At 42.8% G+C, this 16349-nt stretch overlaps 1 protein-coding gene across 1 annotated transcript in view; it reads right to left on the reverse strand.

Moving 5' to 3' along the window:
- Window positions 1-3093: 3093 nt before the first annotated feature.
- Window positions 3094-16349, reverse strand: part of LOC125486258 (inactive sodium-dependent neutral amino acid transporter B(0)AT3-like) — a 27466-nt gene continuing 14210 nt past the window's right edge. Inside the window, exons 3-6 of the mRNA XM_048612966.1 lie at window positions 15354-15491; window positions 9681-9865; window positions 7315-7425; window positions 3094-3252 (exon numbers count right to left, since the gene is read on the reverse strand). Coding sequence (XP_048468923.1) covers window positions 3136-3252; window positions 7315-7425; window positions 9681-9865; window positions 15354-15491 — 551 coding nt within the window. The 3' untranslated portion in view covers window positions 3094-3135. The remainder of the gene's footprint in view (window positions 3253-7314; window positions 7426-9680; window positions 9866-15353; window positions 15492-16349) is intronic.

The following is a 16349-nucleotide window of genomic DNA, read 5'->3' on the forward strand; positions in this document are numbered from 1 at the left end:
CATTCAAGGACATTCCTATTCATTTGACTGCCTGGTCTATACCATGAAATTGTTTCCTGACCAGAAAGGAAAATTGTAACAGCCAGTATTATTTTTCATGCATCATAGTCTATATGCATCACTGGTGACGTCACCATTTGTTGTCCATCCTGAATTATCTGTAAGGAGTAATTGGTGAGCTGCCTTCTTGAACCTTTGGAGTCTGTGTGGTGCAGGGACACATGCAGTGCTGTCAAAAACAGAGTTCCAGGGATTTCACCCAGGGAAATTGAAGCAACAATGATGTAGTGCTAGGTCAAGATGGTCCATGACTTGGAGGGACCTTGCAGGTGATGGAGTGACTATCTGCTTGCTGTCCTCACCTTTCTGAACAATAGAAGTCACAAGGTTAAGAGGTGCTATCAAAGAAGTCTTGGCAAGTGCAAGTTACTGCAATGCATCTTGCAGATGGTGTACGCTGCAGTCACAATGTGCTGATGGTGGAGGACATTAGTGTTTAATGTGATGGATACTATGCAAATCACATGGGTTGCTGTGTTCTGGATGGTGTTAGGCTTCTTGATCGTTGTTAGCGCTGCGTTCATCCAGGCAAGTGGGCAGTATGCCACTTTCCTGAATTGTGCCTCACAGATGCGAGAGAGAATAATTCAAACTATTAGGTAGTTTAGTCAACTCTTATGTTAATTCATCTCATCAATTCAATAGTTGAAATCCATTCAATGTGAGCGAGAGTTCTAGACTTGGTCCAGAGTATGACTTGCCATAGGGGCAAACCACAATAATTGTTTTTTTAGATACCAGTTTGTTTTCCATTTAAGAACATGATTACGTCCTCAGTCTCCATTTGGAATAAGCGTCCTGTTAAAGTAATAAAAATCTAAAAGTTGCTTAATATTATGATCAGCTGATATCATCCATTCTATCAGAGATAGTAGGAACTGCAGATGCTGGAGAATCCGAGACAACAAGGTGCCGGGCTGGATGAACACAGCAGGCCAAGCAGCATCATAGGAGCAGATTCTATTCTATGTTCTGTTTGATAGATAGATCTGTAGTTCAATGAATGAAGGGAGTGGACAGCGAAGTAGAGTTGAGGGCAAGGATTGACCATGATCATATTGAATGATGGAGCAGGCTCAAAGGGTCCTATGATCTTCTGTTGCCATTCCTTCATCCTTATGTATAGGCCAAGGTCTTATTGAGTGCACCCAAGTGCTCGATTACCTACAGCGTGGATCTAAGGTCATTTTCTAATATTAGGCTTTCTCTCCCAAACTGCAGCATCAACTGTGTTTCAATGGTAGAACTCTCACAACTGAATCAGAACGTTTTGGTTTCATACTACACTCCAAAGATGTGAGCATGACGTTTAGGCTAGCACATCAATCTGACTTTAAACCCAATGATCATCTTCTCAATCAGACCAAAAAAGAAGAAATTTTCCAGTATCACTGTCAGTATTTATGCCACAATTAACAACATTAAAACAAATTACCTGGTCGTTTAAGAGATAACAAGGTGTAGAGCTGGATGAACACAGCAGGCCAAGCAGCATCAGAGGAGCAGGAAGGCTGATGTTTTGGGCCTAGAGCCTTCTTCAGAAATGGGGGAGGGGAAGGGGGTTCTGAAATAAATAGGGAGAGAGGGGGAGGCGGATAGAAGATGGATAGAGGAGAAGATAGGTGGAGAGGAGACAGACAGGTCAAAGAGGCAGGGATGGGGCCAGTAGAGGTGAGTGTAGGTGGGGAGGTAGGGAGGAGATAGGTCAGTCCAGGGAGGATGGACAGGACAAGGGGGCGGGATGAGGTTAGTAGGTAGGAGATGGGGGTGGGGCATGGGGTGGGAGGAGGGGATAGGTGGGAGGAAGGACGGGTTAGGGAGGCGGGGACGAGCTGGGCTGGTTTTGGGATGCGTTAGGGGGAGGGGAGATTTTGAAGCTTGTGAAGTCCACATTGATACCATTGGGCTGCAGGGTTCCCAAGCGGAATATGAGTTGCTGTTCCTGCAACCTTTGGATAGCATCGTTGTGGCACTGCAGGAGGTCCAGGATGGACATGTCGTCTGAGGAATGGGATGGGGAGTTGAAATGGTTTGCGACTGGGAGGTGCAGTTGTTTAGTGCAATCCGAGCGTAGGTGTTCTGCAAAGCGGTCCCGAAGCCTCTACTTGGTTTCCCTGATGTAGAGGAAGCCACACCGGGTACAGCAGATGCAGTATACCACATTAGCAGATTTGCAGGTGAACATCTGCTTGATGTGGAAAGTCTTCTTGGGGCCTGGGATGGGGGTGAGGGAGGATGTATGGGGGCAGGTGTAGCACTTCCTGCGGTTGCAGGGAAAAGTGCTGAGTGTGGTGGGGCTGGAGGGGAGTGTGGAGCGGACAAGGGATTCCCGGAGAGAGTGGTCCCTCCGGAAAGCAGATAAGGGTGTAAGACCTGGTTGTTTATTCTGTTTATTGGAGCTTGCTCTGCAGAAATTGGTTGCTTCACTTCTTACATTAAACAGTGACTGCATTTCAATATACAATTGACAGTGAAATGCATTGGGACATCCTGAGGTTGTGAAAGGTAACACAGAAGTGCAAATTATTTCCATTAATATAAATCAAATTGCTCTTTAATTCTACTTGCTAAAGTCAATATAATTTGGTGTGATCTGCAAGTTTAAATTGCGAACTTTCTCTGTTAGATAAACAGTATCAACAGTGAGGAGCTTGCTCTGGAGGCTTGGGGTGTGATGAAAGCATTTGTGGCGGATGCATTGCACTGGGAAACTGCCTTATCTAAAATAACCCATCTAAGATTCCTCAGCTGTTTCGTCTTCAAAACCATGGCACCTCATTTTGATTCACAATCTCTCAGTTGGCACTTTCCTGAAAGATCGCTGGAATTTTGTGCATTATGAGATATTAATGTATGGGTGTCTAACGCATTTATAAGAAATTACGTAGTCAGCTGTGCCTTAGTTCACTGACATAGAAAAGTGGCATGAACATAATAAGCTAATGTGACACAGTGTGCTCTCCAAGTTAACTCAGAGAAAGTCTTTAATTCTTGTAATATCCTCCTTTCCCTCTGGTGTGCAAGTCCCTTTTCTTAAGGAGCTGATTACAGGAAGTACTGTGATTACATTTATGCTTACTTTGGTGAGTTATAGCTGGAGAATGCAATAAGTCCTCCAAAACTCAAAGACATTGAGAAGAAGATCTGTGTCGCTGCATCTAACCACACTCTTGGCTGGGTCAAAACACTCAGCTGGAATAAAACAAAATGGAATGAGAGTACAAAAGGCACTTGCTAGAAATAATCATCAGTCATTAATATCAGTTGTTATCATTAACTGCAGCTCCTGTAATTCTCCAGGTCCTCCAGATGCCCAATACCTGTGGACACTCATCACAATCTCAAATGTAAAAATATAAGAGAGTAACATGTAAATCTGGAGACTTTAATCATGGCTTGTCAAACTTCAGAAGTCTGAAATGTAGGCAGGCTTTTACTGGGGTTTGTGACTAAAATCATAAAGCTTACCAGCACAGAGCAATGGATATATGATCAGATGGTCTCACCTGGACTCCAAACTAATGTCTTATGAAGTGAGGTTGAGTAGGTTGGGCCTGTACTCATTGGAATTTAGAAGAATGAGAGGCAACCTTACTAAAACACACAAGCTTCTGAGGGGGACTTGGCGGGGAAGATGTGGAAAACATTGTTTCCCCTTGTGATAGAGTCTCGGACTAGAGGGCATCATCTCAGGATAAGGTGTCTTACATTTAAGACAGAGATGAGGAGGAATTTATTCTCTCAGAGACTAGTGAATCTGTGGAATTATTTACCACAGAGGGCTGTCGAGGCTGGATCATAAAGTATATTCAAGGCGGAGATAGTCAGATTTTTAATCACGAAGGGAATCAAGGGTCACGGGGTAAAGGCAGGAAAGTGGAGTCAAGGACGATCAGATCAGCCATGATCCCATTGAATGGCAGACCAAACTCGATGGGTTGTATGGCCTATCTCTACCCCCATGTCTTATGGTTGATAACTTTCACCACAAGCCTCCTTCATGTATGAGGACATCTGCCTTGAGTGTAGTAAAAGTATCTACAAAGGGCAGTTTGAATTATACCATTTTCTTCCATGTTTTAGACACCAGACTTACTTATTGCCAACTGCTATACCAGATTTGCATGTGAAGGGTTTAACTAAAGATATACAACTGTTGTAAGGCTGAGTCCATCTCCCTCCCATCTAATAACATTTCATTGCAGGTCAGAACCTTAGCTTTCTTCTGGACAAAGCAACTTGTACAGTCCAGGTATTCAGGGCTGGAAAAAGCCCTGAGCTTTTCTTAAAAGTTTAGAAAAATAAGTCAGTAAGTTGGCCTGCTTGTGTGTCTTGGGGAGAAACTGAGAGAAATACTTGTGATTTCCTCAGTTGAGTTAGAAATTAAACAGTTAAGATAGAAATGGTACTTTACTCTTGAGTATCTGCAAGGTACATTGCTGGGGGAGAAAAGATGGACTGTTTCTTTTTGCTGTTCATGCTATGATTTTTCCAAATTGTCTTTTATAAATAGTGTTATTTTCTGTTGTATAATAAACCTATTTTCTTTGTTAAAGATTGATTTGCAGCCTCCTATAAATAAATTCAGGGACTGACCACTATGGGAACAAAACTGCAAAAATAAAACTTACAGTCTATCAAGCCACGTTTCACTCTGAAAGCTCAGAGTCCAGTATTACCATCATCTGGGGTCGTAGTAACACTTTTTGTTCAAGTTGATGTTCTCTAACTTCACTACTTTGGTTAATGCTGATAATCTCCTTCAAAAATATTCTAAGTTGTTGCTCCCAGCTTCTTCTTCCAAACCATGTCAAACATCTGCCTTGATTCCTCTTCCTAATCCCTCGTTCTGTTCTAGTTTGGTTGTGCCTGGGAGAAGGGCTGTTAATGATTGCATGAGGCAAGCATTGCCTTTTCTTTAACATGCAAAATACTAACTAAGAGTAGGACCAGACGAGAGTGAACCAGTGAACCAGCAGTCATGTGATCATACACGTTATTTACATATTCACATTAACTCTTTACACAATAACTATTAATGCCATCCAGTTATCCCATTCTTCTGTTGTGGCATATTCACCTGACTGTTCTTTTTCAACTGATTCTTGTGTCCATTTCCCCATCCTTGTTCTTCACCCTGTTCCTTCTGTAGAAGTGAGCCAAAATCCCTGTCATTTCGAATACATCACCAAAACCCCTGGATTTTTAACAGAACTTTTAATGCAGCTGGGCTGTGCTCTGGAATACACAATCAAGGGGCTAGCTGTCTGCAACCATGGTTCAGTTAGAAGTCCTATCCATGTCTCAGCCCTAAAGGAACATTGAACCAGACCTAAGACAACAACTTTAGACATCTTGGACCCTTCCGAGGTACCAAGGCATTCAACTTCAATTAATATTCATTCGCAGAAATACTGGACATTCCACTTAATCAAAACACATTTACACCTACTCTAAACTATCAGGAAGCCAATTCACCACAAAGGGGACAACAGAAAAATAATGGATAACACAGATTTGCGAGGTGGTAATGGAGCACACAGTCTGTGTAACTGCTGGCCCTGATCTGGGAAAGAGAGAGAGAGACCCATCCCTGCAGCTTCCAACAGAAGAGGGATCCCAGACAGCTTCTCTCCTCGAGAACTATCTGCACAGCTATCCCCCTGAAACCTACAACACAGGGCTGTTCTGTACCAGGGGAACCAACGACAAAGGACCACAACTAGCAGATCTAACAACCGACGACCTCCGAAAACCACCAACACAACTGCCAAGGCCTCAGACACGTCCTGAGGTGAAAACCGGCTCATAAAATCACCACAAAGTGAAGAAAATCCAAGTTCTCAAACCAGAATGAACACTGTCCAAAGTCTTCAGTGAAGCACTGACTACAGCAAGTGGAAATGATCAGCTGTATTTCAAAATTGTGTTTATCCCCACTGGTGAGCCTATTTCCTCAAGACCCAAAGTATCCAACCTAGCTAGCAGGGAGGGAAAGGTGGGTTGGTGACAGTGCAGGAGGCCTGAGGTCAGGAAGTCTGATTAAAGTGTCTGTGTTTGAAACTACTGTTTAGTTTCTAATAGTAATTAGCCTGTGCTAAGTTAATTACTGATAGTGTCAGCTTCACTGTTTTGAATTTGCCTTTTTATCACTCGTATTTTATTCACCTTTGTGTTATTTCCCTGTTTATTACTTTTGCCTTTCTTTTTCTTGTGATATAATAAATGCAGAGATTCTTTGCCTGAAGCACCTGTCTACTGCCTTTTTCACTTCACATTCCTAAATTAAGTCCAGTGTCAGAACGAGAGATCTGGGGGTGATTTGAACCACCTAAATATCAGCAGAATAGTGATCGCAAACCAGGCTCCCTACACTTCCTCACTATTATCCAGTCCTTTTTGCAATTCTCATTAACTGTCTCTTACTCATCCTCATCCTTTCTGCTTCTCTCAACAAACCTGTTGCTAATAATGAACAGTATCCCTGAGCAGCACCACATCTCACTTCTCAGCCAGTTCGAGAAACCTCTTTTCACTCCTACCCTCTCCTTTCTGTTTGGTCATTATATTTCAATCCACAGCCCCTGTCATGATACACAAACGTTCTGGGGACCCAGGTTCAAATCCCGCCATGGCAGATGGTAGAATTTGAATTCAATAAATATCTGGAATTAAGAATCTAATGATGACCATGAATCCAATGTCGACTGTTGGAAAAACCCATCTGGTTCAGTAATGTCCTTCAGGGAAGGAAACTACCTGGTCTGGCCTACATGCGACTCCAGACTCACAGCAATGTGGTTGACTCTTAACTGCCCTCTGGGCAATTAGGGATGGGCAATAAATGCTGCCTAGTCAATGATGCCCTCATCCTGTTAATGAATTAAAAAAAACAAACTTAGCAAAGCTCTTCCATAAGGAATGGGGCTTAGAAACAGCAGAAATGGAACTAGATCTTTCAACAGTCCTCCTCCTTTGCTCTGCCAATAAATAAGCAACCATAGCCAGTGTACTCACACCTTTTGAAAGAAAAGTGTATTGTCTATTTAAAATAAAATGTAAAGGTAATGTAAGTACAACAGATTGGCACTCTGACACAAAGGAAACTTGTTTCCTTGTTCACATGGAATGTTTTTCAATGCCATCTCTTTCTGTGTGCTTAGCTTTGCATCTTAATACATACAGAATGTAAATTATCATGGAGATGTCCTGAAGCAGCTCTGACACTCATAAGAAAGAATTATATCTACTTACGTCTGGAGTAATTAAGTAGGTCAAACCATGTATGGCCCCAGGCAGTGTTAATCCTCGTACAAGGAGAATAACAAGTACAAGGTAAGGGAAAGTTGCAGTGAAGTAGATCACCTGCAATAAATAATAAGTAAGATTTTAAATGGTTAATAAAATTTTCCCAAGACTTGAACTTGATTATTGACCTTGGAAGTCAATGCTGGAATCATACCTAGCTGTGCCTCTCATGACTAAACCTGTTCACACTTTGGGATGAGTGGGGGGCCACTTAATGATGCATCCAGAGATAGTACGAACTGCCGATGCTGGAGTCTAAGATAACAAGGTGTAGACCTGGATGAACACAGCAGGCCAAGCAGCATCAGAGGAGCAGGAAAGCTGACATTTTGGGTCTGGACCCTTCTTCAGAAATGGGGGAGGGGAAGGGGACTCTGAAATAAATAGAGAGAGGGGGAGGCGATGATGGAAGGTGGATAGAGGAGCAGATAGGTGGACAGAAGACGGACAGGTCAAGGAGGCGGGGATGAAGCCAGTAAAGGTGAGTGTAGGTAGGGAGATGGGATAGGGGTTGGTCAGTTGGGATGGAGGGGCGGATAGATGGGAGGGAAGACGGACAGGTCAAGGAGGCGGGGATGAGGCTAGTAGGTAGGATGTAGTGGTGGGGGTTGGTCAATGAGGTGGGAGGAGCAGATGGATGGGAGAAAAGATGGATAGGTCAAGGAGGCGGGGATGAGAATGATGTATCCAGTTGGGTAAGCCACATTTGGGTCCATCTCTGGTTCCACAGTGCACATGGTAGCAGTGCCTTCCATCTATAAGATGTACTGCGGCAATTTACCAAGGCTGCTTTGACTGCATTTTCCTCACCTATGACCCCAACCACCTAGAAGGACAAAGGGATCCACTGCATGAGCATAAGACCACTTGCAAGAAACCCTCCAACCACACGCCATCCTTCATTGGAATTTTGTTGCCATGCCTTCGCTGTCACTGGGACAAAATCCTGGAACTACACCCCACAACAGCACTGCAGCTGTACCTATATATTAAGGACAGCTGTGGATCAAGAAGGCAGCTCACTATGTTGTAAAATATGTCCATAGCTGACATCTGGTCCTACTAGGACCTTCCTTTAGGTAGATTTGCTGCCACTAGCCCTTCTATAATATTGATCTAAGGGACTTTCTCACATTAAGTGGTGAAGAATTAACCACTCATAGATCTTTGCCAGAAGAGGCATACACTTGAAGAACAAGTAGTTTACTACACAATAGTAAGATAACAGGTTACATTAGCTTAAGAGATAATAGGAACTGCAGATGCTGGAGAATCCGAGACAACAAGGTACAGAGCTGGATGAACATAGCAGGCCAAGCAGCATCATAGGAGCAGAAAGGCTAACGTTTCGGGCCTAGACCCTACATCAGAAAAGGGGGAGGGGAAGGGGGTTCTGAAATAAATAGGGAGAGAGTGGGAGGCGGATAGAAGATGGATAGAGGAGAGGATAGGTGGAGAGGAAACAAACAGGTCGAAGAGGCGGGGATGGAGCCAGTAAAGGTGAGTGTAGGTGGGGAGTTAGGGAGGGGATAGGTCAGTCCAGGGAGGACGGACAGGTCAAGAGCGCGGGATGAGGTTAGTCGGTAGGAGATGGGGGTGCGGCTTGAGGTGGGAGGAGGGGATAGGTGGTAGGAAGAACAGGTTAGGGAGGCGGGGACAAGCTGGACTGGTTTTGGGATGCGGTAGGGGGAGGGGAGATTTTGAAGCTTGTGAAATCCACATTAATACCATTGGGCTGCAGGGTTCCCAAGCGGAATATGAGTTGCTGTTCCTGCAACCTTCGGGTGGCATCGTTGTGGCACTGCAGGAGGTCCAGGATGGACATGTCGTCTGAGGAATGGGAGGGGGAGTTGAAATGGTTTGCGACTGGGAGGTGCAGTTGTTTAGTGCGAACCGAGCGTAGGTGTTCTGCAAAGCGGTCCCCGAGCCTCCGCTTGGTTTCCCCGATGTAGAGGAGGCCACAACGGGTACAGTGGATGCAGTATACCACATTGGCAGATGTGCAGGTGAACATCTGCTTGATGTAGAAAGTCTTCTTGGGGCCTGGGATGGGGGTGAGGGAGGATGTATGGGGGCAGGTATAAAAAATCTTATAACAACTGAACAACAGACTATATCCTCACCCGGTATGGTAGGAACAGCTATTCCAAAGCTTCTGAGTTAACCTTTTCAGACCAATTGTCTGGTACAACAACCGCCAACGTCTTGAGGGCAAATTGGAATGGGCAATAAACGGAAGCCTAGCCAGCAACATTGTCATCCCATGATTGAATTAAAAAAAATACTCAAACGCTGTTTTTACAAAAGCTCACCTTCCCCACGGTTTCAATTCCTCTTATGACACAACAGTATACGATCAGCCAAGCAGCAACGAGGCATATAACCAGACACCATTGTTGGCTGTCTTTGTTTGCAGTAATTTCAGGACTGATATTCAAAGTGTTTCTGTACCAGAAGTAGTCCACTGGAGTGCTCAGCTCACACTCTTTAATAAAACCTGCAAAAGATGTGAAATAATTTGAGTAGAATTCTCTAAAGGTCAGGGCTGGGAATTCTGTGGTATGTCTCCTCCCTAGACCCTGTCTACAATATATTAGGCATGTGGGACCGTGTCTCAATAACAATTGAGATCGGTGAGTGGCGAAAATAACCTCTTTATTGAGCATCCACAGTAGCACAGTTTGAGGTGGCAATGGAATCTGAAGAAGGGTCTAGACCTGAAACGTCAGCTTTCCTGCTCCTCTGATGCTGCTTGGCCTGCTGTGTTCATCCAGCTCTACACCTTGTTATTACAGTTTAACAGTAGGCTCTTTTATACACAGTTTTTACATATATTAAAATTTTAGCACTACAGTGTCACATGTTTGTATCCATTGTACACAGAAGTTTGTGTGACATCTACCCTGGGGAAGCAGGAGATGGTTTAAACACTCATTAAATGCTGGCTGTTACTCTTGATAGAACTGGAATGTCTCTCCGGTCTGAGCTTGCATAAATAAGAGGCGTTAGTTCTTTTGTCTTTAAAGTTAGTAATGTTAGCAAAAATACTAGACGTATATGATTTAAATAAGTGAGAAATTATACGTGTACTAAATAAAAATATAGAGGATATTAAACCGATCTCCTGCAGCTGGGTCATGAGATTTCATTTACTATTACTGGTTTTGATAGTTCTTACACATTCATTCATGCAGTTTCATGGAAGCACTGTTCTGATAGTAAGTTTCTTGAAGGGGGTAGCAGACTATTTAATATGTATGTAATAAGTACATACTAGTGGAGGAAACTGTTTGATGTTCTGCAACCTATTCAGGTCCCGTGAGACAGTTACTAAGGGTTAATTAATATTATAATCATTCCATAGTTTTGAATGAGTTATGGAGACATGATGGTGGGGATTGGCATTGTTCTGAGTGGGTTCTGGTATTAACACTTATTCAGGGGTAGCCTTTGATGTAGGAACAAGTCTAAACACTGCTTGCAGCACGGAGATGATAAGAATCAAAAGGTGTAAAGAAACAGTAATGGATTAGAAGGGATGTTTAATTAGTTCATCTGGTAAGAGTAAAAATGTTCTACAAAATCACAGTTTTATGAATGAGTGAATGAAAACACGATATAGTAAACATATTGCACTTGTGAGTGAGTTAGTAGAGAGAATTATAATACAATACCTCACAGGCACAGTTCAGGATTACAATGTGAATATTTACCTCGTTGAGTGTGCGTCCAATAATTCTCAAGCAGCTCGATACCATTCAGGAAAAAAACAGCTTACATAATCTGTACCTCATCAACAGGCTTAAACGTGCTATCCCTCCACCAACTGCTGCATAGCGGCAGCAGTATATATTAGAAGAAAGATCTATGGCAGCAAATTGCCTAGACTCCTTTGACAGCACCTTTTAATGTCATGACCTCTGCCACCCAGCAGGACAAAGGCAGAAGATGCTTGGGAATCCAACTACCCACTAGATCCCCTCCAAGCAAGAAGATTGCTTATTGTTTTCTCACTGCTACTGTGTCACAATCCTGGAAATCCCTTCCCTAACAGTGGCAAAATCTTTTGTTAGTACCATTGTGCCAAAACATTCTTTAATGTTCAACATGCAAAACGTTGGCTCACTTTGAGTGTGGATGGTCTCATCATCCTTATGATCTGACAGGATATCTTGACTAGGCATTTTGTGGATATTGTCTTTATGACGTTTGGCATGTGCTCTTGATTGGTTGGAATACTGTACCTCCTAATATTTTGAAGTGGCTTCTCATGACATGAAACACTTGGTTTGACCTTTGTTCTCGTATTGACGTCTCCAGTGTCTTCTGGTGCCACATACCTTGCACATTGTAGGCATTTTCTGGATGCATTGCCCATCTTGCTTAATAACTTTGCCTGCAATAGCTACTGTGGACAATTAGGCATACCCTGGTGACTGTCGATCCATTATTATGGCTTCATTTTATGTTCACCTTGTAGTAATGCTGCCAAAGTTTAATCTTTGGCTGGGTCCAAAATGTCATTGTCACTTCCACTACTATCATGAGCTTGATTGTTCGGTCAACTAGCTCTGTCGCTGTGAAATTGCAAGTACACCCCCTGTTTCTATGTCTACTTATAACATGGTCAATTTGTGTCTTTCAGTTGTTGTCTCAGAAACAAATATTCCAGATGGTGTATTCTGAAGTAAAATTTCACTTGCAATTGATTTCTAAGTGTTGATAATTTTTCTAGATTTTTAAGATGGTAGACGGACAGACCTGATGCATGCAGTCAATGGAGATATTCATTGCCAGCAATTTTAATGCTAATGTTCTGTTTATCTGGTCTGGAAATAATAAAGTCAGAAAGCACAGACTGCGTGTTTTCAGAACAAAGTAAACTCAGATATCTGATCCAACATTTTCCATTTGAGTATTGGAAATTTTGCTGTCATTTTGCAGCAGTTTTCAGGATTTTTTAAATGCGTTCTGGAGCTCTTGACAGCCACGCAACTATTTTTCCAAGACAACAAGGTGCAGAGCTGGATGAACACAGCAGGCCAAGCAGCATCATAGGAGCAGAGAGGCTGATGTTTTGGGCCTAGACCCTTCATCCAGCCCTGCACCTTGTTGTCTCGGATTCTCCAGCATCTGCAGTTCCTACTATCTCTAATTCAACTATTTTTCCACCTTTGTTAAACTTAAATTCACTCCGAGCTGCAGTACCTTTAGTGGCCACAGCCATAGTTAGTTATAGATTATTACTTGTTAGCAATGATGGTGCTGTTGAGCTCCTTCGCTTAATTAAACTCTGAGCCCTATCTACGCAAGTGAGTTGGTGAGAAAATAGTGATAGGATTAAAGGCAAACAACAAATTGAAAAGATCTTTTTACAAACTTCTTCCAGGCTTTGGACACCACTGGATAGATTCTTCTTCCCAGCCCAGTCTGTGGCATTTTGGTTCAGCAGTCTCTATGATTTCCCCTTAAAGTGGAGTCACCTGTTTAATTAGAGATAACAAGGTGTAGAGCTGGATGAACACAGCAGGTCAATAACATCAGAGGAGCAGGAAGGCTGATGTTTTGGGCCTAGATCCTTCTTTAATTTCTGCTTCTGCTTAACCTTTGCAGGAAGACTATTTTTGCAGATTTGAACAATCCTGGAGATGGATGAAGCTGGCTGGAGTGAAAGGCTGCCCTGGAATGGTGGTACAGTGTGTCAAGTTCCTACAAAGCTGCCAGGATAACTCCACATAGTGATGCTTGATCGTCATTTCACTTTCACACCAGCTCCTTACCTCTGTTCTGTCCCTAATTCTGCTTAATCAAATTATGCAGCTGGTATGTTACAGATAGTGCAGTTACAAGTAGAAATCTTCAGCACAAATTACCACTATTTTAGACATGGTGTACTTAGGCAATAAAAATCTTCAGATACCACAATCTGCAGCCATGTTTCATTTTTCTCTTAGCTTTAAATGTACTATTCACACACAAGGATTGTAAAACTATAATATGGGTTCTTTATTTGAAGATAAGACTATACACAGATAATATTCACAGGAACAGTATTGCTCCTGCTTCAGACTGACTAACAACCCGTGGAGCTATTTCGTCATATCCTCTTGATGATGGTGGAGATTGACAGTAGTTTAAGATACACAACTTTAAAGATATATCCACGTCATATCACAAGAAATGCTGACCATGCCTTTATGTTCAAAGGTAAAGAACACTCCCCATTATGATCAGGAGCCAAAGTGAATTATTTGGCTTGGCCTTGGCAGAAGGGCTAGTCTTTTTTACTGGAATATATACCTGGTAATGACAGTGCGCATCCATAGTCTTGGTCAAAATACGAAGATCTCCACAAATGCTTGAATTTTATGAATTTCTTCCCTTGGGTCACTCACCTTTCGTTGATCCAACCTTTTAGTTTTCACCTCCATGCAGGGCTTTTATAATCTCCTACCAATAAAGGAATGTCAGTTGAGTCCAGGATTATGCAACTAAAGTTAGATACGAGATCTTATTTTTTGAGCACTTTGCATTCTGGCAGATCTGAAAGTTATGATAACTGATGTAAAAATGACTGAATCATCCATTCCAGAAGGAGGCTACTTGGCACAACATACCTGTGCTGGCTCTTTCAGAGGCATTATCCAATCGCCCCCCTTGACCTTTCATTCCCCTATCAGTCAGCAAGTGTGAAAATCTCTTTACAAATCTACATATTCACAGAGCAGGCCATTCAGCCCCTCAAATCTGCTCCACCATGTCATTTTATGGTTGATCCATACCTCCACTTTGATGTGCGTCTCTTGACATTCACATGGAACAAAGTTCAAACAATCTCAGTTTGCAAAATTTCAATTGATTCAACGTTTATATCAATTTTGGGTGGAGAAAGTTCCAGTAATCTACAGCTTTGTGTGGGGGCAAGTGTTTTTCAAATTCACTTTGAATCACCCAGCACTGGTTTAAGATGCTGTCCCTTGTTCTAGACTCATTCCTAAAAGAACAATCTGCTCTATTAGATCCATTATCAGCTGAAAGACTTCGATCAGATTCTTCCTCAACCCGAGTGGATGCCAAACACGTTTGTACAACCTATGTACAAAATTTGACGCCAGAATTTGGAAACAAAGTTCAGCTAGTGGCAAGAATCTTCTGCCTCTGCAGGTGGCAAGCGAGAAGTTGGGGAGGACAATTATTTACATTGCGTGGTGTCATAAGCGAATCCTACAACAGTCAGAGTTAGGCTCTGGGCCCCATAGTTATCCTATTGAGATATTTTGAATCAGTCTGATTAGGCAAATTACAAAATGCCTTTTTAGCAGGTGGGGCTGTAACCCCAGACCTCCTGGCTCAGAGATAGGGACTTTGTCACTGTGCCACAAAAGAGGCCCCCAGTCAATGTTTTTAGATATTTTCCTATTCGGCCTGTTCAGACATGTTATGACACCTGGAGTGGGTGGGACTTGGATGCAAGCCTCCTGGCTTGGAGTTGAGGACACTACCACTGCCCCTCCCCCCCCAGCCATGAACTTTTCTACTCTGCTGCCAATTGAGGCCCTTAAAGAGGCCAATGAAGAACCACTTGGGGCTCATCTGCTTGCTACTGGCACTAAGCTGTCCTGTCACCCTGGTGCTGTTGAGCACCAGAGATGTCAGCCTCTGATTGACTGGCAACCTCTGCCAGGCAGGACCTCCTCCCTCCCCGGGTCTTGATTCCAGGGGAAGACTGGCTACCACTGTCTGATTGGCACATGATTCAGCGGGTCTTCCCGAGAAGGGGTGATGTGGGTCTCTCACCCAGTCTCCGAGCAGAACCAAACTCTGGTCACTCTAGTAATTTGCGATCTAATAAGGATCAACGTTGACAACGAAAGCAACTTAGCCGGCGAAGATGTTCCCTGAACTTAGAAGACAACAAAGCTAGAAAGCATCTATCTGACTCATCACCGATTGATTGATTAAATGGATTTGTGTTTTTTTTTAACCTGTTCCATTGTTGTTTAAAGGGCAGTTTTTCCATGGCAATGGTTCCTCGAATGAATGGAAAAAGTACCAGAGTATCCAGGCGAGGATGGTGTTATAGTACATGGCCACCGCAAAGGAAGCCAGCATGGAAGCAATGCCTGCAACATAGTAAATTACAGAAAGCCGATCAAATGGATTGCAAGTGTTTATTCAATGACTTATGCTAGAATGATAAATTAAATGATCTGTAGAGAGCTTTAAGCCTGAATTGGAGATTAAAGATACAAGCATAAACATGCTGGAGTATTAATTGCTCTTAACATTAACTGATAAGCTGCATTTCAGAAATCTGGGCTTTTACCTCACTTTAATGGCTATTTGGTTTGTAGAATACATCAGCTAATGGCCAGTGAGTACCTACTTATCCTCCTTAATACTTCTGTAAAGGTTCCATTCACATGAGTGCACAGCAGATATATAAAATGTTTGGAACATGTTCAACATGTAAGTCACATCTTTCAGGAATTGGGGTCGATAGGCATTGAAATTGGCAGTTTTCTATTTTTACAACATAGAGCATTCCTAATGTAGTTACACAATTGGGTAATCCGATACAGACTGAAAATCCTGAGGTAACCCAGGAATATGCAAAGTTTCTCAACGGCAGGTGAAATTCATTATTGTTTATAGAGTAGGTCACTAGGATTTGAGAGTAACAAGAGACACACTTGGACCTGCACCAGCTTCTCTCCTTGGGGTTCTCTCGCAAAATTAATTTCAAAAATGAAACCACATGAGGAGAAAGCGGTAGCAACTACGTAAGTGTAGAGTAGTATCATTTTTTAAAATTCGTTTCAATTCATTGGGGAGGTGATGGCCTTATCGCTGGATTGTTAATCCAGAGACCCAGATAACTTTATGGGGATAGTAGGAACTGTAGATGCTGGAGAATCTGAGATAACAAGGTGTAGAGCTGGATGAACACAGCAGGCCAAGCAGCATCAGAGGATCGGGAA

Source organism: Rhincodon typus, chromosome 2 (genome assembly GCF_021869965.1).
Source record: "Rhincodon typus isolate 14 chromosome 2, sRhiTyp1.1, whole genome shotgun sequence".
Taxonomy (NCBI): Eukaryota; Metazoa; Chordata; class Chondrichthyes; order Orectolobiformes; family Rhincodontidae; genus Rhincodon; species Rhincodon typus.